Genomic DNA, 27,876 nt, shown 5'->3' with positions numbered 1-27,876 from the left:
AGTAGTTATTTAGACTTTCCCTGAGACACTAAAGAGTCACTTTTTACTTTTGAACTTGATAATATTTTTTACCTCTGACTGCAAATCAATACATTTTACAAAATACACTTTCTTTTTATACATTTTTACAATCGCGTCATTTTCACACATTTAATGCTTTAACAATTACATACATTAACACCTACACACATTAGCACCTACAAACATTAACATCTTCACACACGCTAATTACATCTTGAAGACGTTATTTACGACAGTTAATGGTAAAAATTCCTTTTTGCAAAAGGTTTCATCATCTTCAATTATGCACAGGATTTACAGCGCACAAGTTTGTATAGCTTTTTTGAACAACGAATCGCTTCAATTTTTCTATAAATGAATTTCTTTGGAACCTTATTTTTATGATATGAATCATAATCTTGAGATTTAAGAACTTTTTCTATAAAACGTGTCTGAATTTAAGTTTTTTTGCAAGATTCTTCAGGGACTGACATGAGTTTTCCTTTATGGAGAGAATGATTAATTTTGCTTTATATGTTGTTTTTAAGTCCTTTCTTTTTCCTCTTCCTGCTTTTCTTTCAATATACCGAGCCTCTTTTTATTGATGCAAAAGAAATCCAGCTGAAGATCGAGCAACACTAACCAAATTTCAAGCTTCAGCTTGTGATTAAGTAGGATTTTGAACAAAATTCGCAAAACTTTTTCTTAATTTCATATTTGATTACTCATTTTAACCGAATAACAATAATAACTAATATTTAACACCAATATTATCAAACAACAACACATCAGTTTCATTGTGCAGAAAAATTAGAAAAATCTATCAAGCAACTTTGAGAAAAATACATTTCAAATGTACTAAATTTGATTGTGTTCGACCGTTGTAGATTTTGATTTGTTGTAAGATTATACTTCTCATTCTTATATTTCAAAATCGCAAGTTCAATATTTGCAAAACCAAATAGGAAAAATGGACAATTAAACTTTAACTTCACTGGGTGACTTATCAAAGAATTACAGCTTAGTAGTCCAAGAGGAGATCCAGAGTTTCCACTGGAATAGCCTTTAGAACAAAAAAAATTCAAAAAAATTAAAAAGTACTAAAAGTTCGGTCAGAACACTTTAATATACCAACAATTATAGAATGTAAGGAATTGAGATTAAAAAAACGATTATACGCAATAACAATTATAGAATATAAAAACTTGTGAATAAAAAAACGATTATACTGTGATGGCAGCGTTTTTTTAATGATTTAATAACTAATTTTAATTTTTGTTTGTTATTTAGTTTAATGTTTGCTACTGTTTAGCTAATTAAGAGAAAAGCAGGGGGAAGGTTTGGATTTAAAGCGTGTGAAGGTATGTGGAGCTTGGGAACGAGGTTGAGTGGCGTGGGGATTAGTTGGTTAGGAAAGGGCGAGATTTGGGAATAGCTTGGTTAGGAATGAGCAAGGTTTAATATAAAAGGGCTAAACTTATATTCGCCGTCCTCAGTATATTCTATAATGTAATAAAACTCAACAAATGTTCTATTGGTGTATAATGGTTAGCACTCTTATACTTATAACTTTTATATAATACAAATACAATGTTCAATACTGCTTATATCAGTTACTCCTCTTTCTTTTACATCTTCTTTTATTGCGATTATCTTTTCTTTAACTAAATCTTTTGGTTACTCTCCGACAATCAATATTAAAATCTTCTTTTCTTCTTTTATTCAACTACTCACTATAAAACTGCTTATTCATCAACGTACTCTTCTTATCACGAGACTCTTTCTCTTTTTAAAGTTCTTCTTAAAACTTTCTTAAAGGTTTCTCTTTAAAATTACGTCTTTCTTCTCCTTTTCTCCTAACTCTGTAAAGAGACGACCGTACTCATCAGTCGCTCTGATCTCTATTACTTCTCCCTCTAACTTTATTTTTTTTGAGTTTTTATTGTTTTCAGTTGTTTTCCAATTGCGATATCTTTTCATCTTTTATTTATGCGGCAGATTTTCGCGTTTATGTCTTTTCCCAGTTGTATTTAGTTTTTCTCACGCTTTATCGTTTATTGTTTACAGTGTTTACGTCTTTTAGAGTTTTATATAACTTTTCTTCTTACGCTATATCGTATATGTGTTTCCGTGTTTACGTTTTTTCCCAATAATACTTTCGGTCGGAACACTTTAATATACCATTAATTTTAGAATAAAAGAACTTGAGATTAAAAAAACGATAATACGCAAATTTCGAGCTGTACCACACTGAACGTTTCAAAAGAAGTCTGTACAAAATCTTTTTTTTAGAAAATCAACAAAATTCGCATTACTTAATAACGTAGTAAAAATTAATGGTTATAATTTTTAAAAAATTTTGCCAAGTTTCTTGTATTTTTAAGAAAATAGCGGCCATATTATGCTAAAATACCAATTATTAGCGGCCATATTATGCGGACCAATTTGTAATTCCATCTATTGCAATTTAGTTATAAAAATCAACCTAACTTCGATTAAAATTCTTGGCTAAAGGAACATTCTAAGCGGATGGAGTTATACTACTGAAACTATCAAATTTAGAATCAAATTTCGGAGAAAAAATGGCAAACTCAAACGAGGTATAGCTAATTTTCTGAAACGTTCTTGTCTTAACTTTATACTAACGTATGCAAAATCTGTTAATATTTTTTTCAGTTATACGAGTAATATGCAAAATTTGGTTATCAGAACTAATACTAAATTCCAAGTAAACTTGAAATCTTTTTTTTCAATGCAAATCTACATTTTTATTAATACAGCTTGTCTTCATTCTGGTTTTTCATTTTCAGTGAAACAAGTTTTTTTACTTTTACTTTCACTTTCGATTTTAGTATACCAAATTTGTTTCCTTTTTAAAAACAAAACAGTTGTAAAATTACAGATACTGATTGAAAGAAGAAAATATAAATAAAAAGCTGTCAAACAGCCTTTTCCTCGGTAATATTAATCAGTGTCACCGGGATTTACATTCAGGTTGATCATCTCTGCACTTTAAGTTTTTCTTAGTTATCATATTCCTATTCATTCATGGACATTTTTATTGCTAGGATAATGTAAATTAAATAAATGAAATGCTTTTTTAGTTTGTAAATGTAATATATGCAGCTTAGCATATGAACAAACGAATATTAATGTAATATATAAATGAAAAATGATAATTATCTTTAAGGAAGATAGAGGACAGTTGATCGGTTTTCTTTATTTTTTAAGTTAAGTAAAAATTAAAATATGTATTTTAACTTTTTAAAGACGAAAGGATTAAGATACATGTCCTTCACGATAAGAATTCACTAAAACCCAAATATTTATTATCTACTGGCTCACAGAGAGATATAAAGTGAGTGGTATTAAGTAATTCACAATACCCCAATGAATCAATTGCAACAGCTGTGAATTAATAGTAAAAAATGAGGGTGGAGCCAAATATTTTTGAAACTGAGGGAGCAAAGACACTATACACAATATTTTTGGCATAATTTTGGCAACTAGATGAGTATAAAATCTAAAAAAATTGACATTGAAAATTGAAAGCATTTTACTGATAACAAAACTTATTCAGCCATCTATATTTACAAAACTTATTCAGCCATCTATGTCAACAAGAAAATGATGAGGAACTCTAGCAGTCCCTCCACGAAATAATGATCTAGGTAACTTTCCAAAATATCCTAAAGCGATACTTAAGAAATATGATCAACTGTTGGAAGAATAAAGGAAAGTGAATACTTATATTTGTTGAAAAAAAGATCTCGCCCATGTCTTCACTGTGTTTATTACTAATAACTTTACAAACATGAAAACTAAACTTTTTTAACTAGCAAGTTTGCCTAAAGCATAATTACTTGGAGTTAATTTGCTTTGGTTTTAAAACAAGGTCTCATATGTACGACTACTGGTGACATCTATTTCACTACCTGGTAGTGAAAACTTAAGAAAGCTGCATCACCTGCCTTATTAGATGAACTTACATGATAACTATTTACAAACTTTTTTGGCTACTTTTTTTAGCTGCAATTGTTTTTTGCAAATCTTCTCAGCCTTCTTTTTGTTTGGGGAAATATATTTTTCTTATTAATACTTTTATTATTCCTTCTTTTACAATATTTGTTGAAACTTAAGTTTTTCCATTATACTTCCATCTATGTTTTTTCATAGTGGTGCTTGTGAGATTTCTTTAGGAGACCATGTAAGAATGAAGATCTTGGCTTTACGAAATTTTTGAAGTCTGAAGCTAGATGTTAAACATTCTGATAAAATGGAGTTTTTAGATTTTGAAATTTGAAAGCAACATTGTATTATTCTAACGGTCGATCAGTAACATAAGAGCTAAAAAAGTCTTCAAGGCAACAACCTGTCTTGCATCGAAACTATTGATGTCATGAAACCTGTTACACATGATAACTGGTTGCTCAATGTAATGAAAGTTCTTTATATCTGTTCATAAAACCGTACGACCAATATTTTCCTACTGTCAGGTTTTTGTCCATTGTGGGACAATATTTCTGTTAAGGTCATCAAAATCATAAGCTAAGTTCTTTAACTGAGTGCAAGTAATCCATGACATGTCCTGGAAGTCTTCGCTACGTAGTCTTTTAACAATATTTCTTCATTAGTGAAAACCTGTTAACAACTGAAGTTTGATTTATACTTTATTTGATCAAAACCATTTTGTTTAGCTTTTTCCACATACTGACATAAACTTGAAAATGCAAGTTCAGTTTGTTTTCTTACAGCAGAATTGCTTTGCCCTTTCTTAAATACTGTATACACTGCCTCTCTCATGTTTACTGAACTTGCATTACCAATTTTTTGGTCAATCTGTTTTTTGTTAAAAATGCATGAATTTAATCTTTAAGATCATTAATGGGACGCAGTAAATCAATCGGTTCACTGTGCTCCAATTCATTGTGCCCCGCCATAATATATTAAATTCAAGTAATCTACTAAAAGCTAAAGTAAACAAAAATATCAATAATCAGAATAATAAACTTCAACTTTTTAAACTATCGCAAACATGATCTCCATAACACACAAAAGGGAGGTAAGATTACTTTTGTTTGCTAAAAACAAAAATTATCTTTGAAAAACCGAAAGTTAAAACTTATGAGGTAACTCCAATAAACCAAGATGGTTGATATATGAGCACATAAAATAATAACATCATGATAAACAAAATCCTAATATTTGATAAACAAAATACCTTTTCTTAACTAAGCCTCTTACTTCTCTCTACCTTACCTTCCCCTATTTTAGTTCTGAAGTTTTAACAGAAGAGCAGTAGCATTACAGAAATTTGCCATTTTTAGAAACCCCAAAAATTATGCTGGTTTTAACTGCTTTCTATTTTTAATCAATCTTGCTATACCTTGTTTAAATCGTAAATGAACTATCTCATAGTGTTTTTCGAGGATGTTTTTTTTTTTTTAAAAAGGATTTGCGTTTCTGCGGACTTAAACCTTGATTTGTGGTAAAAGACAAACAGCACATATCAAGATATTGATAGAGTTTTAATTCTTTCATCATAAAATTTTATATCTTATCTTTTAGTATCCGTTTATTTAGATTTATATCTTCTTATTTAATAGCTTACTTTTAGTAGCCAGTTAAGCTGATAACTACAATACAAATTTAGCTTATAGCTATCTTAATTTCATAAATCAAGAATCATAGAATAAAAGAAACGCTGTTGGTTTATTTATGGCTGAATTTTATGTTTACAAAAGTAAAAATAAAATCTCCGGCAGAGTTTATTTTTCTAACTGACAGTTAAAAAACTGAAAAAATATTGAGCTTTTCAGTTTGAGAAACAAATCATTTTAATTTATATAAGATTGATGCAAATAAAATATTGGTGCTGCACTTATAAATGCATTTTTTTAAAGTAAAAAGCTCTGTTGCTAAAAATCTCTTTTCAGGATAAACCGCGATGGTTTTTTTTTTTTTTTTTTTTCGATATAAATAAATCTACTCCTTTATTAAAATAATAGCGTAAACACTGAAAAAAAATCCTGATTAAACATGACAAAAATTTTCTTAATTTAAACACTATTTTTAAACTTATATTTACACCAATATTCGCACTTAGCTTACATTCATTGAAAAACTCATATTAACTCATATTTATCAATTATTAAAAGATATTAATCCCATAATTAACCATTATGGGTATTATTGACTAATCGATTCTCCTCATGCTTAACAAAATCATTTCCCCTCATACTTAACAAAACAATACACCCGATAGCGTGTGTTCACTTTATAAATTATGTGCACGTGAAGTGATACTATAAGCGCGTGATAATAATATGTGCACGTGATGAAATGCTATTTAAACAAGGATCAACTTACGGATCGTTTCGGAGCGCTGCACAGTGAGTCAAAATCAAAAAAGCTGGCAAAAAACCAAAAAAAAAATAGCTGGGAACTAATAAATTGAAATGTAACTAATACCACCAGAAAACTGGAATTAATTGCTTTATGGTTAATTTTGAAGGATTCGCTAGTTTTTGCACCATTTCCTTAGACATAATTTATTTTTTATTACGAAACTTGCGTACAAAATGTTCGCTTTAGTATCACTCATTTAAGGTTGATATAGGTAAAAGCAGTTCAAAATTTGATATGAAGGCATATTTTTAAGATATTTGATAACTATAAGCAATATTTTTGACACTGCATTTTGATTTTAGGTTGTCATTCCTGAGATTTTAAAAAAGTACCCTATATTGATTTTTTAAAATTTGTTTAAGAATGAGTTCTGCTGAAAAAATAAGAGATTCCACCAGATTCCATGGTAATTTTAACATTTTCCCACTGATTGGTATTGTGAGGGCGATGGGTTTTATTATATTTATATTATTTTATGTTAACTATGTTAAATGTGATTAATGTGATGATGGTGATGCGGATAGAGTGAAGCAGAATAATTTAGACATGCGATGGGAACATCAGACTTTTTAATAAAAGTTATTAACTCAAATAAAGCAATAATAAAAATATTAATGATAATAATAATATTGCCTTACTCAAAATGAAAACAAAAATAAAAATACTTACGACTGATTTTTCTTCTCTTACTTATTTTTCTTAATCAATATTCTCAATTATTTCTCATCAATATATATATTCTCTTAATATTAATATTGGGTATAAAATTAAATATTGGTAGAAAATGGTGACCAGATCTGCTATTATGCTGGAAATTTTAAAAATGCAGAGAAGCAAATTAGATTGCTTTCTTAAATGTAGTTTAATTAATAATTGAAGATCTCTATAAGGGTTGCTAAGAGATAACATTTTCACCTCTGTTTGAACCATGAAAAAGGTCATACATAATCTATATGTTGTTTCAGCTTTTCTTTGATTTTGAATATCACATATGAGTTTGAGTGGGTTTTACTCTTTTTACTCATTTTCAAAACTTCAAAACCAAATGTTAAAGATTTTTTTACTTGGTTTTTTTTGTTATTTTGAATTCTCGTCCAGACAATAGATTTCTATTTTTTACTTCAAGTTCGTTCAGTACTTTAGTTTTAACTGCTGAGTCATGGTATTCTTTTAAAACAATTTTTACTAGTTTTCTTTTTGTTAGTCTATATATCAGAGTGGCTGCAGAACTTTCTAGAACTTTGCTAATTAAAGTCATATCATTTATGGTGTGACTTATTCATTTTTCATGTTATTAGACATGTGTGTCCACCTGGTGTTTTTTTGGTTGACTCACTCTTTTCCTCGTTCGAATGTAGCTTGTTTGAGTCGGGTAAAACTTAAAGATAATGTTTACAATTTTTTTCCTCTTCCCTCCTCACAGTATATATGAAAGCAGAAAAAAAAAATCAGTTGCTCGAACTTGCCCCAATTCAATATACAACCTTTTGAAAAAAGTCAAATTTAAAATTACTTATTAATTACTTTTCACACTACATTACCACTACAAAAGTAATTTGTCATAAATCAAAAACCAACCTTCATAAACTCATGCTCAAATAAATCATGCTAAATTTCAAACCTCAAAAACCAAAAGTTGCATGATTTGATGTCCTACTGCCTGAATTAAACGTCTATAGATAAACTTTTATACAAAACAACGAATAAAAGTTCGTTGCTTACATTCATCCTGAAAATGCATTGAGTTCCTATCATTCAAGAGTTAAGAATTAATCATGATAATATATTTGAGGCTCTTCTTCTTGAGTTTCATAGATTGGAGAATCTAGACCATAGAAGTAGCGATGAACCTGAAGTAATAAATCTTAAGTAAACTCTATCAATATTTAATTGTAAATTCAAATCTAAATTGCTGAAACATTCAAGAACCTTATCAAAGCATCTAAAACATGAGGAAATCTGGTTGGATAAAGAAATAGCAGTTAACAGAAACGACATTTCCTCAGGTTCAGGTAGAAAAAAAAAGGGCTGGGAAGATCTAAGTGAGCGAAGCATGAGCATCTAAGGTAGCTATAAATCAATTCAATTCATACCAATTCAAAAAGTAGTTTATTCACTTAAGTATTAAAAATTATCTTATTTAAGATTACCAAGTTCACTAATAATCCTGCTAAAGATTTGGCATTAGCATCAATAAGAAAAGCCTCTGGAGAGCTTATCTAGAAAGATTTTATCTTTATCAGTAGAAATGCTACAAATCCTGGCAAAGTGAAAAGCTTGGAGATAAGTTTTCCAATAAAAATAAAGATGCCTCGAGCTTTAACTTCAGTGTGATCTTCCCAATGAACATTATCAAATTATCATAAATTCATCCATAATATAGAATGTAGATATTTATCCTTTACTTCATGAAATTAAGATTGAAAGACAGAAATGTTATCCTGCGAGTGTATTATATCCAGAGAGTTAGGTTGTAGACAGAAATATCTGCTTCAACTCCTCTACAGAATATGTTTAATCTTACTCCGACAAGGATACTAACTTTTACTGAATGTAAAGACTCAATGAGAATTTTTGTTGCGAGTTTGAGCGTGTACTTCGCTTTCAAAGGGGTTTTGATGGTGCCTCCAAAGTGTGCTTAAATATAAACAAAAATATTCTGATACAAAAAATGGCCCAAGTTAACGAGAAAAGTTTTTTTATTGTTTCACTTAAACTAACTATCATGAAGGAAACAGTATGTTTAAATAAGAAGCACTCTAGTACACATTATTATAGATCCCTATATCTCCAATATCAAAAAGAAGCGAAAGAATTGATCAGAAATAAAGATAAATATCTTAAAGCTGAAATGAATTTGCTGGTCGAGTTTGAGGCAATGTTAGAAGTAGCGGAAGGTAACCCCTGAAATTATCAGTTTCATTAAGCGCATTTGTTTCAAAAACCACAAATCTGAAAATGGAAAACCTCTATCCCTTGATGTTAAATATAGCTGTTTCTCTAATAGTTTTTTCATTTTTTGTTTTGGTCATGGAATAGTAAAATAAGATAATATGGCATTTTGTTTTTTTGAATCCAAATTTTTTATTTTAATTAGAATGAGTGAGCGTTTTGATTTGAGGACCCAAAATTTTTTTATTTAAAATCTTTGTGCGCGTTTAAAAGACTCTAACAAGCATACGGGTGTGTAGAACGCGCTTTAGATACACGTAAAATTTATTTAAAAAATACGTGGTATAAAATTTATACGTTGTATTTTATAATATTTGGGATCAAGGAATCCAAATTTTTAATTTAAATTGAAATTTGCGCGCGTAAATGGCACTAAGAAGCATTCGCACGCGTTGCACGCTTCTTGGGTACGTGTGAAATTTATATCTAATAAACAAATTTAAATTTTCTGACCCAAAAATACTAGAATTGAGGTATGACATGTTTATATTTGAGGGTTGTATTATTTTTGCCATTCTTCACCTTTCTGACTCACTGTGTGCTGACTTAAAGCAAGGACGTATTAATAGATGGACGTTCAACGCATTGTTATAGATCAAAGGTGCTGCCAATAAGCCAAAAACTATGGGCGTTACTGTCAATTTTCTAAATTCCTAATACAGATATTCCGACTTCTACGCGCCAACTTTGCTTCACTAAACCTCCCGCAATAAACCCATTACAATAATGCATTTACTGAAGCTTATGATTATAAGACAAAAAAATTGATAGCTCACAAATCTGAAAAAGGTTGATTTGAGCTATGAACTTTTCTAAATAAAAATTTAACTATTTAAACTTTGACGTCTAAAACTAGCCTTTTGCAAAAAGGCTATATATGGTTTACTAGAATGGATAGAGTAAAGTGAAACAAATTTCCTTTGTAATGCTAAAATTGCTATAATATAGTTTAAAGGTCGAATAATAGATTTTCAGTGTTCTTTTTACCCCACTCTCAGATAATACTTCCCACTTTAAGGCTCATGTCAAAGAGTATTTCTTATTTTTGTCGAAAATGTCGAACTTATTTGCATCGCTTTTTTTTTCTTGAATTTGTGATTTTTTTTTTTCGCGAACAACCCAGTTATAAATTTTCTTATTTTCGATACCTAAATTGCATTTTGTCTAAAGGTATTATAACTAAAAGCATCTTAAACTTCATTAAAAACTATTGATTTCAGAAGTTGGAAAGAAATATAAAGTGTGCAATTTTAATGAGCATTTTTGATAAAACATTTTTAAACAGTCAGTCATGTAAAGCTACTTTAACTTAAAATGATATTATTTTTATCATTATTACTGTTGGTACTTATAGTAACAACATAAATTCCTCACTTTTTCTGAACTCACAGAAACCTGTAATGTATGTAACACACTCACAAGAGTTGGAAGAAATAAAAAAGTACATGTGATAAGTATTCATCAACAGTTAAAAGCATTTGCATCGAAACATGCTTTTGACTGTTACAATGAAAGTAACAAAAATTATTTTGTAATAGTTAAAATCAATAGTTATTGCCAATCAAATGGCATGTGGAGACTAATTATTTTAAATCGTGAAGTGCCGTTATCAATTGATATTAACAAATCTCTTTCAGATCAACTAAACCTTCAATCTGCTAATATCATATTCTCCAACATTTCATGCATAAACAACTTTAAAGGTAATAATGACTTCCAGTATCTTTTTTTCTAATCAGAAAGAAATGGGATGTGGATTTTAAAATTTTCCGAAGTACATCAAATGAGGATGTTGGAATAACTGAAACGAAAGAAGGCAACACAGTTAAAAACTTTAAAATTATTAGACATAAAGATTGTTCATTAATATGTTCAGAAGTCTGTTGTGATTTTAGTACCATCTACCACACTGACTTGAATGTAATGGAATCCAGGTAAAGAGTAACGAAAGTCAATCATCTATTACCTTTAACTAGCCATTTTTTAACTGTGCACATTCTCTTAAACCAGTATATGTAATAAGTGTAATAAAGACAACTTGCATTCTTCTATATGGAAGTTCAATAGTACATTTCAACGATTTGCTGTTTTGAATAATTTCTAAAATCAAAATTAAAAATTATGACAATATTTTCATAATCTGCGAGTATTTGCGAGTATAAAATAGCACCAGTTTAGACGTTAAGTTCCACAACATGCGAGTGTAAACACAACTTTAGTACCAATTTAACATTTCTTTTCATGCTTTTTAAAATTCAGTTCTCTAAGATATTTATTGTGATATTTCGGAGAGGTAAATTTAGTTATTTACCGTTCTTCTGTTTTCTTCAGCTTTTTTTTTGTTTCTTCTTCTGCAATCGACTTCTCAGTAGAAACTACTGATGGTATGAGCTCTAATTCGAAATCCTCATATAACAAGTCAGCTAACACTTCAAGATCTAGCTCAATAAAATCATCCACAACTACTTCAATTTTGTTATCAATATTTTCAAGCAAAAAATAATCTTCTTGATAAATATTGAAATTTTCTTTCATACTCATTTTATATATTGCTGTTCAGAAAAATATTTTGAAATATTTTTATTGGATAGTCGAGACCATTTTTTCCGACGTCGAATCAAATAAAAATACTCCCAGGTTTTGTAATTATCACCTATTGTTTCGCTATTGTTATCTGAGCAATTCCGTAACACGCATATCTTTTTTTTAAAACAATGTGTTGAACATCCATCTATTAATACGTCCTTGCTTAAAGTAATTATCCGAAAAGACTATTTCAGTAAACTTTCGTCGGTCTACTAAAACAATTTGAGTAATTATTAGTGAAACCAGTTCTGGTCAAAATACTGCAGAAAATAGTAAATTGTATTTTACCAGTCATTACAATTAAATTATTGACGTCGTGCTTTCTCATTTAAAATATTGATGTCAAATATTTGTTTAACATGTCGAATCGTCAAGAAATTTTTCAAATTCTAGTGGAGCGTCTTACACCGATGATAAGGTTGCAATAGTCTCTTCATCCTCAATTTGATATAGCAAATATAATTATAATTGCAATATGACCGTTATGGAACATCTGTGAGCCATTTAATTGTTTGCAAAAACTAAAAATGATAATAAAAGTTGCAGTTATGTAAATACTGCACGTGCTGGTTCGGTCAGATCTAAACTTTTAATCAAAAATGTCATTATAAAATTGGGATTAATTAATGAGAAAAGAAGAATTTCATAAAAATATATAAATAGAATAATCATTTAATGAAAAAAAAAAAAAAAACATTAATGTGATTTATTAATCAAAAAATTAAATAAAAATGCATAGAATAAATAAAAGGAAAAAAGCTTTAAATTCTATTATTTATCTTTTAAACTAAACTGGTGACAAGTGATTTCATTTGAAAAATTTGTGCTATAGCAAAGCCAGTAAGTACAGAGTTTCTCAATTTCAGAAGGTTTTTTTGTTTTGTCTGATGACCACTCAAACAAAAGTTTACGATCTTTTAATCAAGTTCTTGGTAAATCTCCTTTTCCCAGATAACTTTGAGTTATCTTACAGTAATTTCTCTTTTAAGTTTTTATTATTTTGACGCAAAAAATAACCTTTTCATTTCAGAAAATTACCTATAGATTCTAGTTTTTCAGGGACATATGGCTTCTTTTCAACAACTTTTAAAAGTGAGCTTGATTTACTATTTCTTTGGTACTTAGTGTTCCGTTTTGTACGGACAAACAGAATACTTCTTGAGGTTAAGCAACTTCTCTTGCACTACAAAACCAAAACGATTAATTTGACAACCATGAGTAGCTTTCCAATTTTCAAAATCAGTCGGGTTTTTTATTCTTTTCACTTTAGACCTACGTAAAGGTTAATAACAAAGTTATTGTTAATACAATTCATAACGCTAAAATAATTCCTTAATCGAAATATAAATGAAATGATAACGATATTTACTAATGATCCTTATCTTTTCACTTAATAAATACTTTCAAATATTTAGGTCAAGTATATTCTTTTATCATTTACAAATACTAATAATATACAATCAAAAGCCACTCCAAAATATTTTCTTACCACCTTTGGATTCATGGCTAAAGTGTATTTCCGAAAGCTGTTGGAAAAAAGCCAGTTTTTTGCAGAAAGAATTGGACGCTCGTGAAATGGTGAAGAGAACTATTGCATTTGCGAATAATGTCATACATCAAAAGATTACAGCCAACAGTAAAAAATAGTGACTTTTCAGTCATGGTTTTTGGTGCAATATGGAGTGATTGTTCAGAACTAGTGGAGTGCAAAGGTAATAACAGTTCAGCTAAACAAGTTTTAATATTTTAGGAAGGACTCCTTCTAAATACTTAAGATGGAACAACTTGTCACAATGCCAATGCGACTTAAAATTGGTTGAACCAAAATGGGATTAAACTTCAATGACCGAGTTAGTCACCGACTTAGTCATATAAACCCTATAAACACCTCTAGGTAATATTAGACTGGAAACTTCGCATAAAGAATAAGAATCAATCATCAAACACAGAATATTTAAAATTATTGTATGAAACATGGCAAAAAATTACTTAACATGACATTTGTGAGTTCATTTTTAGTATGCTTAAAAGAGTGCAACAATTGCAAAATGCAAGCGGGAATGTCAACTAAGTATTGATTATTCAAATTGTAATTACTAAATGTAATTATAAAATAAAAACATAATTATTTTATGATTTGCCATTTTCAATAAAAGTTTTGTTTTATTTTGTGTCTATTAAATTCTGTCTACGTATTTTAAATCAGGTGTTGTTGTAGCACAAACAATAAATTTTATCTTTAAGTTTGTTTAGCGTTTTTGTTTCGACCTGTATGTCGAAATATTTATTACTCATAAAAGTGTATAAGAAGTAGGTGTGCAATTTCAAGCCGAGTAGCCGGTATAACAAAAGAAATTACGATGTCTTGAATTATGATTGCATTTTTATTTTAAAAGTTAGTTTAACTTTAGTCTAGCCCTAATACTGTGGTTAAACGAATTTTGTTTCAGCTGACCCGCTAGTTAGAAAACTTAAAGTACATACTTACATAGAAAACTACAATTAATTTTGATTTATATTAAATTTGAAGTTAACTTAAGATACTTGTACACAAATTTACATACAACTAAGCTTTACTTTTAAAAGTTCAGAAATGTGCACCAGATCGCTTTTTGAGAGGAGGCATCACTATGGATCAAAATCCAAATTCACTCTCCACCATTGCTTCTTTAATTGAGACTCTTCGCTTGTCAACAATTTCACAGTCAACTATCAACAGCTTAATAAACTGTTTTTTGTAAATTTTTACTTTGCTATTTTCTAGAAAATTGAAATAACGTGCTTTAATGCAGCCTAAAATCATTTTCCTTTTTTGAGCGATTTATTTTTTCAACACGTTGTGACGTAATTGTCCATCATTCCTGTGGCCCAAAGATATTTTGATAAAATGACTAAATGACTTGTAGCCAGTTACTTTCACATTGAAAGTAACTGGCTACAATTCATTTATATCAAAATACTTTCTTCAAAAATTAAATCTATTGGACAAACACAAAATGTAATAGTAAAAACTTTTTAAATCTATCTTTCAATTGAAGAAGAAAAACAGACTTTGAAAAAAATCTCCTCATGCAGCCTAAATTAGTTTAAGGGTTACTATGCCTATTCATCATTTATTTATATGGTAGGTTAAATAAGTCTTCGTGTGTAAGTCTTTTACTAATCGTTGTTCTTTTAGATTTTATTATCCCTCATTACATATCTCTCTTTCTCAAAGAAAGGTTCCCTTGATTTTCAAAGTAAGGTAGGAAGTCTTCAGCGTTTGTATTGAGTATTACGTTGGATTTGATTTTATCTTCTGTAGAGGAGTTCTGGCGGTGCTTCAATAAACAAACTAAATCTTTTACTGTTACATAATAAACGTTTAAAATAAATCACATGTAATCAATTGAACAAAGTTTTTCTAATTCTTTAATTTATCAAATATCACTACCATTTTGTAAATATTATTAAATACTCCGTTTTATAAATTACATATACTGTTTCCATTAACTACTTAATAAAACAATTAAAATTCGTTAGCCCTTTCATATATTTTAACTGAAATGTAAATCTTGAAAACATAAACTGAAAAATTGAAATTAAACAAATAATCTCAAAAATATAATGACGTAGGCACGAAGTAGCTAGAGTAAAAACCTGAAAAAAGTACTTTGAGAAAAGCTAAGTTTTAAAAGGTGAAATGCAAAACTCAATATACTAAGATTAGATTTTTCACAAAAAATATTTATTGTCTTTTTTTATGATATCTTCATAGTCATCGTCTTTGTCTTCGTCTTCATCATCATCATCATCATCATCATCATCATCATCATCATCATCATCATCATCATCATCATCATCATCATCATCATCATCATCATCATCATCATCATCATCATCATCACCATCATCATCATCATCATCATCATCATCATCATCATCATCATCATCATCATCATCATCATCATCATCATCATCATCATCACCATCATCATCATCATCATCATCATCATCATCATCATCATCATCATCATCATCATCATCATCATCATCATCATCATCATCATCATCATCATCATCATCATCATCATCATCATCATCATCATCATCATCATCATCATCATCATAATCATCATCATCATCATCATCATCATCATCATCGTCGTCGTCACGTGATACTTCTATTTCCTAAAAGTTCCTAAATCTTTTTGGTAAACCTGGAACAAAATAACAAAATCTAATTAGCTAAAATCTATATAGCTTAAATTCTGATCGTATTCTTAAGTTTAATCTATTGATGTTCTTACTTTTATATTTAAGTCGGTGTTTTAAACATAATGGCACATTACTTCCGTTTTTCGGTACTTTACCTAATAAAATCTTTGATGAAACGTTTTGTTTTTATAGTCATGAATAAACAAAATATGGAATGAAAAAATTATTTAAATGAACAAAAGGAATCGCAAATGTAAAGCCGTTATAGCAAGGCTCCTAACTTCCTGATAGAGCTCTGAATAATGTAATGTATGATTAAATGACATATTTTCGGATGGCAATTGTGGTGAATAATTTGAAAAAATTTTTCTTTTGAATTGAAGGATGAAACTTTTTTACTAGTTCAAAAGTATACTCTAGTTCATTATAGAGTATCTGTTTAGTAGGAAATTCATTTACATTTTTGTGAAATCTGATATCATGATTTCCATTGATCTTTAACTAAGATGCGCTTCGGTTTTCTGAACTTGTACCTTAAATTTTTAGAGAATTTAAACTAATTCGCTATGAGACACAATCTTCTCTATGTTTTTAAATTGTTGTACAATATTCTTCATTGATTAATTGATTTAAAATTCTATTAAGTGGCATGTCCAAACGTTTCAAAAATTCCTTTTAGAGGTGTTTCACTAGTATTAATAAATTGGGGTTTGCAAATTGTTGCCTTAGGTTGATCAAAATCTTTCTTGTTCGCTTCCTTGTTATCTTGTGGAAGCAAATTTATCTTTCAGAACTGATTAATCATTCCTATGATTTTCATGAGTACCTGTTCGTATATTTTGAATGTTCTTCAAGTTGCTAGTTTGTCATTTGATTCTAAAACTTAGATTCATCTTCTGTCTTAGACTGCCTTCTCTGTTAATCAAAAGTTTCTTTTTCTTTTCTTATTTTGTTCAACCGCAAAAAGACTTCATGCTTACCCAAAATTCTTAGTTTAGTCTTTCTTCCTTTTTGTTCATCCAAGTAGTCCTACCTAACTTTGTTTTTAAGTTTTTATAGTTTTCTATTACTTCTGTTGTAATACCTAATCATCATTTATTGACAGGTTAAATAAATTTTTATGTGTATGGCTTTTCTTAATCGCTATTTAACTTCATTCCCCCTCCTCATAAAAATTTTACTTAGATCATAAAGAACCATGTCTTTACATGGACCTCAAAGGTTAGAGTATTTTCATAAAGTGTCTAAATTCAGAAAAGCTGAAGGCATTACGAGGTCTTCTGAAAATTTTAGTCAAAATATTATCAACGATGCTGGATATTTGGTTAGTTCAGTATTAGAAGAGGGTTTTGATTAAAAAGTTGATTAAAAAGAATTAAAGAAAATAATTTTTAAAATTTTATTTTAACATCTATTTCTACCGATTGATTAATTAAAACCTTTCTAAAAATTTCAATTAACTTAGCTGAACAACATTTAGCAATGAGCTTATACTAATATTTAAACTAGTGGACGTTTAATCTTTAAATTAGTTTGGTGATTTTTATCTTGTACCACGTGCAACGATAGGCTTACCTTAAGAATTTAAATAAAATAAATCCAAATAACACCAACCTCTTTATTTACAGATTTTAAAATAATTAAAAAAACACTTTTGTTTTAGATTCTGATATATAAAAATGACGGTAAAAGGAGAACATCACTACTATGCAATGATGATGTGTTCTCAATTGACCTGTTCAAATCAAGTTTAGATGGAGAAAAAGACATAAACGGAAAATGTTTGCGATATCTAAAGCAGCTTATGCTATTGGATTACAATTGTAGGAATCAATCAACTCCAAGAGCAATTACAAACAACGAATCTTCAACAATCCCATGCGTCAATGATGATGATTTCTTTTCGAGCAAAAATGATGATGGTTCCTATATAGAGGAAGATAAAGAAAATAATAAAGGAAATAAAAGAGGAAGTAAAGAGGAAAGTAATGCGGATCTTATTCTGAAAACATTGTCAATTTGTGATGAATTTTTAATACAAGATGTGTATGACAAAATGTGTGCATGTCAGCTTGCTGTTCCAATTGTTTCAAATAAAGAAGGTAAACTTTTCTTTCATTTATGGGCAATGCGAACAGTGAAAAAGAAATGGTTATCTAGCAATTCAGTTTATGGTAAAAAAACTAATGATTGTTTCATCTCAAGAGCAAGCATTGGAACTATATCATTTTGCAGGATTGGTCTCACAAATATTTCTAAATCTAAAGTTGCAAATCTATTTTTATCTTCAGCGCAAGGATGGCCAGATCATTCACATTTTCTTCATAGTGAAATTGACTCAGCCTCAAAATTGAACGGAGGATGCATTGAATCATGTTGGTACTGTCCTGAAGGTAGAGAGAGAGAACATCTCAAGGACATTCATTGTATTTACAACCTCAGAGGAAGTATAAGAGAATATGAAACACAGTTTATGTTTCTTTTGAATGTATCCTCTGCAGTGGTAATTTTTATAGATAACATAAAACTTACAAAAAAAGAAATTGACCTTCTCAAAAAAACAGATGCTTTTATTATCATCATTGATTTGGCAAAAAACGGAAGTTCCAGGACAAGTGACAACAAAGTATGGATAAATGGCTTTGGCATGAATCCTAAGACTTTGTCTGAAGCACTAGTCAATGTTATAAAACCGTTTTCAAAAAACCTTTTGAAACTTGAAGATCATGCCGAAACTGCTTGGTCAATGGGTATGGAGGTTGATGAAATGAAACAAAACTGTAACATTGGAAAAATAGCAGCTGAAAACTTTATGTCCAAAGTAAGTATTTTTGATTGTAGTACTTTAAAGAGGAAAGTTGTTCCTTTACAGGGAGAATAATGGTTGAACTGGGCGAAGTTGGATAAAGAAGAATCTAGGCAGCAACTTATAGGAAGTACAAATCCTCAAACTTATAGCAGTGATTTAAGGGACAAGAAAAGTGAAATGAGAAAAAAGCAGTTCAAGCAGGGATTAAGTTCTGAAATTTCATTCTTTCTGGAGAAAATTATTGAATTTAGAAACACAGATGTGCTAAGGTATTTTATTCATTGGTGTCAAATGCATTTAAATGAGACGTCTGAACAAAATCTCCCACCCCTTTTAAAAGAATATCAGCAATCTGCCAAAAAGCTTAAAGATCTTTTAAGAAATCTAGAACAAGGAAGAAACAACCTACCTAAAAGTGCTAATCAACAAACTATTGAGAAATTAATTAGTGCAGAAAAGAAAAACATTGCCCAGTTATCTGAAAAGTTTACAGCGGCTTCATTTGGAATAGAACATATTTTTAGAGAAATTGGACAACTTTATGAATGCTGTGAAGATAAAAGTCGCGTAAGGAATCTTCCTATTATAATGGCGGAGCTTTTTATAAAAGGATATCCTTTCGAAATTATGGATGGAGATGCATCCCATATACCATTGAGTTGGGTGAAGCAAGTACTGTTAGATGTTAAGAACATAATCGGTAAAGACATTTTTGTTTTTGTTTTATCAATTTTAGGAATTCAAAGTAGCGGGAAGTCTACACTTCTTAATACAATGTTTGGCTCCAAATTTGCTGTCTCATCAGGTAGGTGCACAAAAGGCGTGTTTCTTCAGTTGTTTCCAGTTGCTAAAAGTTTAAGAGAAAAAACCAATTGTGACTACTTCATTATTATGGATTCCGAAGGGTTAAGATCTCCAGAGCTCTCTGACTCATTCAGACATGACAATGAAATTGCAACTCTTGTTGCTTGCCTTGCAAACACTACAGTTATTAACATATGGGGGCAAACCTTTAGCAAAGACATATCTGATATTTTGCAAATTGTTTCACATGCTTTCATTCGAATGCAAGAAGTGAAAATTAAATCTTCTTTCCACATCTTATTTGCTGGGGTTCCAGACATTACAGCCGAAGAGAAAAATAAGCTGGGAGTTGAAAAAGTTCTTGAAGAGCTAAGCTCAATGATTATCAGAGTTGCGAAAAAGGAAGGAAAAGTGCAACTGTTTAGTGGGCTGTCTTCAATTTTTCCATTAATACAAGAACAGTTTGTTGATCAAACTGTTGTTCCTGAATTTTTACCTGCCCTTTGGCAAGGAACCATGAACCCTCCTGAGCCTCGGTATGGAGAAGTTGTCCAGCAACTAAAGAATGCAATATCCGTTGGGCTAATGCAATATCAAGTATATAAAAAACTGTGTTTAAAAAGTCAGCCTCTTTCAGAATTTCTGAATCGTTTGTCAGACATTTGGGAAGCAATAAAGCAAGAAAACTTCATTTTTGGGTTTAAAAACAGCCAAGCTGTTGAAACTTATAATGAATTTCAAAAGATCTATGACAGAGAGCTAACTCAATTAACAAAGATTTTTTCTAACCTCTTATACCAGCTTCTTGAGAAGAGTCTTAAAGAAGCCTCAGAGCATAAAAATGAAATATTAGCTTTCGAAACATATTGTAAAAAACTTAATGAAGAAATAGTACCAAAACTTGATTCACATAAAAAGAATGCGAATGAAAAGTTAAGGGAGCATGTTCAAAAGTTGCCAGATTCTGACTTGGGCGCAAACTATCTGTCGATATTCTCTTACGAACTGGAACGCAAAACAACACAGTGGCTGGAAAGAGAAAAGTTAAGTGCAAAAGAGAAAATAATCTCAGTGTGCCGAAATATAAAGACAGCACTCAAAAAACGACAAGAGTTTAAGAAACTCTGTCTGTCGAGAGCAAGAGAAATAGCTGATAATCTAAAGATAAGAAAAAACAATGCTCCCCTTAACGAAAATGCAGTAGAGTCTTTATTCAATGAGATATTTGGGAGTTGGCTTCAAGAGGCAAAAAGTGAAGATGATAAAACCAAAAAATCTTCAGAAAATCTCTTTAATCAAATATGGAATGATACATTTGAGCTTTTACTTCAAAAGCTGAAACTACTTAACTTGAAAAGTGATACTGAAATCCAGGACAGTATTTCAAAACATTACAACTTATTCAAATCTGAATTTAAAATAGAATCAGCTCATTTTTACTTTCCAGCTATAAAAGGGAAAGACATTAAAACAAGTTATATGGAAAGACTCACAAATATTATGCAAAATGCATCGTTAGGCAAACAATATGAGCAGGCAAACAAATTACAAAATACTATTGTACATAGGATTGATAAACAGATTAAAGATTGTGAACGAAAGTCTGACGTAAGTTATGCAGAAGTTGTGGCAAATAATCTTGAAATAGCTTATGATGGAATTTCAAGTCTAGCTTCAGATGAATTTCAACTTACCTCATCATTTAAAAAAGATTTTCTCATCAGTATTTTTGGTGTATCAGTAAAACAAATGACTGAGTTGTTGAAGGACCAATTACAGAGAAACTCAATAACAGTCTACCTTGAAGCTCAAAAGTCAGAGCTTTTTGATGAATTTCGGATTGAATGCCAGACAGCAGACAGTGATGCGAGAGATGCATTAAGGTTTGTTAACAACATAATTTGCCCAATTGTAGTTGAACAAATTAAATTGAGCATTGGATCTGAAGTGCTTGATGCAATGCTTGCGAAAGACCAATTTAATCAAAAAAGCTCGATGATGTTTAACATACTTAAAGATCTACTCCAACAAGAGTCTTTTGAAAAGCTAAAGGCATATGTTGATGATTACAAGACCTGTGTTAATGACTGGATTACTCATAAGGTAGTTATCAACATTTCAGTACGCAGAACATTATTGTAGTATATTTTGTTTATATTATTTAGCAGAAGCGTTTTCTAAGTTCTTAATTAATTTAAGGTGACGGATTATTGTATTCAAGATCAGTTTCTTCAAACCCGCATAGAAGAAAAGGTAAAAACAACTATTAAAACTCTTGTTGAAGAATTCAGAAACGTTAAAGAAGTCCCAATATCAAGCACTCTAAAAACCTGGTGGACTACTATCAACGATAAGTTAAAGTCAAAAGGATTTTCTTTTCAGGTGATGTGAGTTTCTTTTTCTAACATAAATATATTTGATTTGAGCGTTATTTTAAAAATAGATTATAAGTTTACACCGATTAACTAAAGACTTTCTTGACCACTTTTAAGTAAGTTTAAGGAAATTTTTTTTAACTGCAATTTCTATTGGCTTATCAAGGATGAATATCGGTGAAATGAAAAGCAAATTTGTTTGATAACTTTCAAATATATTGATTTATTCTGTTTATCAAAGTATGCATTCTTATTGTCTGAAAGCTTTTACCATTTAAGCGGCTAGTTATTCAGATCGATGGTGTAAACCCCTGACAGAAAATAGTCAATGGATTTCTGTGGGCCCAGTTTTTCAGCATAGGTTAAAATTGTGCTCTTAAAAATTTTCACTATGAAAAAGTTGTCTAGAATGCAGAAGAAGTAGTAATCAGTGGGGGATACGTATGGTGAGTATAGTGGATTGTGAAGTTCTATAGAGAAAGCAACATAAAGCTAGCTTTTTATAGCTTTTGCTTCTGTTTTCCATTTAGTGTATGTGAAATCCACTAATCGAAATTTTTCATATTAACAATTTCAGCTATATGAGTTAATATTTTGAATTCTAACACCATGCTTCAACAACATTGCATTTCGTTTTGAGATGGGTCAATGTCAAATGTGAAATGTGACCTTTCTTTCGTCATTGTTGACCTTAGATTCAACCCTGAGGAAAATATTTTGGTCAAAGTTTCCAATAGGAAATTTGATAAATCAATATGATATTGTCTACTGTGTAGGAAGACATAAGCAAAATACACTATTAATGTTTCGCGTGGTCTTTCTTCATAATAGTATGAATTTCAGACCATTCTGTTGTTAATTAAATAAAATTAAAAAACTTTTTAGTAAATTTTAAAGCTTATGACTTCTTTAAACAGAGAATAAATTTAACTTTTCAATAAAAAAGCAGAACAGTAGCTATAAAGTTAAATAAAAACTCTTAAAATAGGCAGTATTTTTAACTCTAAATTTCATCCTTATCATCCTTGTAAAAATAATTTGAAATTTTTTTATTAAAAACTTTCCTTTAATTGTCAAATGAAAAATGTTTTTGTAAATTGTTCTTAGTCATCATTGAATGATGTTGTTGCCGAGCTTAAAAAAGTTAAAGACTTTTCTTATGTCACTGGAGTAATCATCAAAGAATTACTGGAAAGTTCATTCGCAAATTATGTCTTAAAAACTATAATTCAGACTGCCACTGAACAGGATAACATCAACATGAATGATGTAAGTAAAAATTGAAAAGCTTAATTATTAACCAACTTCATTAGTTTATTTAAAAACTATTAACAGAGACTGTTAATATTTCAATACATTACAAAAAATTTTCGATATTAAAGAGATTTCTAACTGTGATTACTTACTATTGATCAATTTGCAGGTACTTAATAGCTCAGAGGAGAAACAAACGCAAAATTTATTAAACTGAACTCATGCCTGGCACATTACCAAGTATAACCTTTTTGTAAGACCGCGTTTGTATCAAGCACATTCACGACAGTATCTCATAACAAAATTCGAAATAGTAAGCCGCAGCGTGGCCATTGATTCAAATATTATTGGCTTCAATAACTAATTGTTCCTAGAAATCTGATCTGTAAAAAAATAAACATGATACTGAGCGAAGTAAAAACAATGTTTTTACCTGGCATGCATGGAAGCATAACAGAATTGAATAGATACTCAAAAATTGTATATAAATGCCAAATGGTAAAAAAAAAAAAGTTTTTATTTGATTTTAATGTGAGTAGATAATACTCAGTTGACATTTCGTTTGCATTTTTCAGCGTTGAGCTCTTATAGGCGTGCCAGAAGCAAATTCAAGAATATCATCTTGAGGATTTTTTTGCTATATTAAATTCAATAACCTACAGTATTCAGTCTTTGTCAATGACCTCTTATTCTTTATGCGAAGCTTCCTGTCAAATATGGCGCTGAGGTGTTTGATTGGGTTCATATCTTCTGACTGACTTGGAGATGAAAGTTGCTTAATTCTATTTTGATTAAAAGTTGCTTAATTCTATTTTGATTAAAAGTTGCTTAATTCTATTTTGGGTGGCTTTTGGCAATTAATTGAGGTGCTCCATCTCCCGTATAGAAGGAGTCACGTTCAATAGTCCTACAAGAAGTCTTTCCTGCAATATGAACTCTTATTTTGCTGAAATTATATGAATATGGCGCTCCATTATCTTTAACTTCATATAAACTTGGCACTCCATTAACTCTAAAAGACCATTGCTCCATATTGCACCCGAAAATATAGGTGAGAAGCCTATACGTTTCACTTTAGGCAGCAATCTTTGATGTTAACTCCTGCTATTTGAAAATTATGCAAATCGTGATTCATCAGAGAATATGACGGATTTCCAAAATGCCATAGGTCTCTCTAACACTTCACGAGCTCAAACCACAGTTGTTTAAACTCTGTTAATAAGCGACAGGTTATTGTGCGCAAGCGCAGTCGGATTATAAAAATTTTAGAACTTTCAAAATGGCTGCTGACCTTCGTTACAGAATTAATTTTTACTTAGGGACCAATTTTTCATTACTTATCGTGTTTTTTAAAATCGTCTACATTGATAACCAGCTTTTAGGCTGTTAGTAGTGTCTCGGTAACTTAATTTTATTAAAAAGTAAGTAAAATGAAAGGGGAATATTATTTTATGATTGAAAAGGATCTACTTAAAAATATTTTTTCTTTGATTTGTTTACAAATTTGGAAGTCTTTTTACATTTTTTTTGAGCGGTAAAACTTAAAATTTTTTCTACTTTTACTAATATGAATCTTTTAACTTTTTATTACTTATAAAAAATCTTAGCGCTCATTTTTTTTTCTTGTTCAAAATTTACATCCAACGGTTGTCCTAAATTGATAACATTTTATTTATATCGTTTGTGAAATAAAAATTGTCCTTATGTAAAATGTTTCTAATAATCTTAAATAAAATTTTTTACTTTATATGCAGTTTTTTATTGATTTATTAGCTTAATTTGCTTCATGATTCTAAACACCACTTAATGGATGTGGTTAAGTTTGATGGTTATTCACAAGAACTATCCAAAAAGTTTTATTATTTTTATATAAAAATCCATAACAAAAATTTGAATCTTATTTAGAGGGTCTGTGGATATTTGGTTGGGAAAAAAAGTATCCTATTGGAATAAACCAAAAAAATAACATTGAAATATGTACTCCATGTTGTGTTGTCAGATTTAGAGAATGTACACTCCTTTAAAATTTTTCAAAACCTTATGATACCATAAAGAATGTGATCAAAAGAATGAAATCAACAACCCTTCTTTTAAATATGAACTGGAAAACTCATTGTGATGAATGCTATTGCTGTCACCAGGTAGAAAAACTTGGTAAAAGTTTAAATGTTACTAAATCACAAAAACAAAAATAAAAAGTGTGGTCATCTTCCATGATTGCTACCATTAAAAAAGGCATTGTTACAGCACATGAATTGGAAATAGATATTGAAGAACTAAAAAAAGAAATCAATCCTCATTTAAAGCTTTACCAGTGTAATTTTTGTGGTAAAATATCAAAACAGCAAGCAACTCTAAAAAAATGTAAACACTTATTTTGTTTTTTCTGTCTTGTGGAAAATATAAAGGTTAACCAACTCAATAAAACATTATGTCCAAAATAAAAACAGCTTGTTTTACCTGAAGATTTGATATCCAGTACTAAAACAAATTCTCTTTTAATTGTATTGACTGTTGCATGTATATGTAAAAAAAAGTTTAATTCAATCAAAGAATATGATTTAGATATTAATCATAAGTGCATCTGCCTTGATAAATCATTAATAATACAACAATCAGCCACATCGTTATCATCATCATCATCATCATCATCATCATCATCATCATCATCATCATCATCATCATCATCATCATCATCATCATCATCATCATCATCATCATCATCATCATCATCATCATCATCATCATCATCTTCATCATCATCATCATCATCATCATCATCATCATCATCATCATCATCATCATCATCATCATCATCATCATCATCATCATCATCTTCATCATCATTTATTTGACAACAACATTTCTAATTTTAATCAAGTAATTTGTTTGCTTAAGCAGAGGCTTAAACAAACAAATAGCTGAAAACTCTTTACTCTTCCAGGTTTTTTTGCAATCCGCCCTTCCTTTTGCTTCATATTCATGAACAACTCCTATGTATTGATGCAATCTTTCATCAGCTGTTTGGCAACTTTTCACTGGTCCACTAAATATATATACGTTCTTGTATTTTAAAAACATGATGAAAGTTCTGGTATCACGTCAAACATTAAAAAAAAAAAAAAAAGGCAAATTACATAATTCAATGAAAAGTTTTGAAAGTGTTAAAGAAAAAACTAACCACTCTGTTTAGAGCAATTTTTAATCTAATATGACCAAAATTTTAGTTCAAGGAAACTTCAAGCTAGTTTTAAAAAATTAAATCTTTAAAGTTGATCAGTGAAAAGTTGCCAAACAGCTGAAAACATTGCATTAATATTTGTCCTTGATCCTAAAATAGCACAAATCTTTATTGTAATAGCAAACAATAAAGAGACCAAATATGAATACAAAGCAAAAGTAAATAAACCTGTAAGAGTAAGGAGTGAGAAAAGAAGTAATAAAAATTAAAAAAAAAACACGTGAAAAACTAAACAATTCTTGCTATTGGTTTGCCTAAGCAAACGAATAGCAATCAAACCCAATTCAGAAGGTAAAAAATATCAAAATGTATGTATGTATGTATGTATGTATGTATGTATGTATGTATGTATGTATGTATGTATGTATGTATGTATGTATGTATGTATGTATGTATGTATGTATGTATGTATGTATGTATGTATGTATGTATGTATGTATGTATGTATGTATGTATGTATGTATGTATGTATGTATGTATGTATGTATGTATGTATGTATGTATGTATGTATGTATGTATGTATGTATGCATGTATGTATGTATGTATGTATGTATGTATGTATGTATGTATGTATGTATGTATGTATGTATGTTTATTTACAAGAAGAAAAAGTTGAGTGCTAAGATCTGATAAAAGTGTTAAATACTATAAAAACTCAACTAAATTAAAAAAAAATTATTTAATTTCTACGCTCAGAAAATTAGATAATGTGTTTTTAAAAGTGTAAACAAATCAGCATATTCAAGAATGTTAATTTACTTAGAAAAGCGCAACTTTAAACTTTTTGATATAATCTTTATCTTATTTGAATCATTTTCTTATCCAACTGAGATATGCTTATGATGATTTCAGTTTTAGAAAGAGTTTCAAATGTTGATTTAAATGGGAACATATATAAATGATCAGTCAACTAAAAAAAACATTCGTTGCTAAGGACCGTAGCCATTATTAAAATCTAAATTTTTTAAGTTACTACTGCGCTTGAGTATAATAACTTGTCTCTTCTGAACAACCGTGAAACCTTTCTGTATTTTATATTGGCTTCTTTCTTGCCGCTGTCATAGTACGCTAGCTTATCAAGATGCTTGAGAGTTGTTCTGGGACTGAACACAGCTTGTGTTGTAATGTCTAAGGCCTTACAAAGTAGATTATCTTCAGCAATTCTATGAAGAAGACTAAAGGTTCTGTCAGAAGGCCCTGGAGTACATGGCTGTGTTGATGTGCATTCTTTCTCCTTTCTGGTAAGTT

The 27,876-nt window shown here is 29.8% G+C and overlaps 2 protein-coding genes and 1 long non-coding RNA gene across 3 annotated transcripts in view; 2 read left to right on the top strand and 1 right to left on the bottom strand.

Annotated features, from left to right (window-relative positions):
- Nucleotides 1–40: 40 nt before the first annotated feature.
- On the bottom strand, nucleotides 41–7,242 carry LOC149889399 (uncharacterized). Its single transcript, XR_016451716.1, has 2 exons — nucleotides 7,078–7,242; nucleotides 41–1,063 (listed from the first exon to the last, which is right to left on the bottom strand). It is a non-coding gene; the product is annotated as an uncharacterized LOC149889399 (long non-coding RNA).
- Nucleotides 2,433–21,211, top strand: LOC149889398 (interferon-induced very large GTPase 1-like). The gene is made up of 2 exons (XM_090084849.1): nucleotides 2,433–2,600; nucleotides 17,807–21,211. The coding sequence occupies exons 1-2, from the start codon at nucleotides 2,583–2,585 to the stop codon at nucleotides 19,022–19,024; spliced, it is 1,236 nt and encodes a 411-aa protein (XP_089940975.1). The 5' UTR covers nucleotides 2,433–2,582; the 3' UTR covers nucleotides 19,025–21,211.
- The window catches only part of LOC149889397 (interferon-induced very large GTPase 1-like), a 31,952-nt gene continuing 23,205 nt past the window's right edge, over nucleotides 19,130–27,876 (top strand). The window contains exons 1-3 of the mRNA XM_090084848.1: nucleotides 19,130–21,859; nucleotides 21,956–22,138; nucleotides 23,239–23,400. Coding sequence (XP_089940974.1) covers nucleotides 19,130–21,859; nucleotides 21,956–22,138; nucleotides 23,239–23,400 — 3,075 coding nt within the window. The remainder of the gene's footprint in view (nucleotides 21,860–21,955; nucleotides 22,139–23,238; nucleotides 23,401–27,876) is intronic.

Source organism: Hydra viridissima, unplaced genomic scaffold (genome assembly GCF_058129835.1).
Source record: "Hydra viridissima isolate aposymbiotic clone 2 unplaced genomic scaffold, HvirCarnegie_v1 scaffold_4, whole genome shotgun sequence".
Lineage (NCBI taxonomy): Eukaryota > Metazoa > Cnidaria > Hydrozoa > Anthoathecata > Hydridae > Hydra > Hydra viridissima.
Note: the sequence above shows the minus strand (reverse complement) of the source record. Positions and strands in the feature narration are given on the sequence as shown.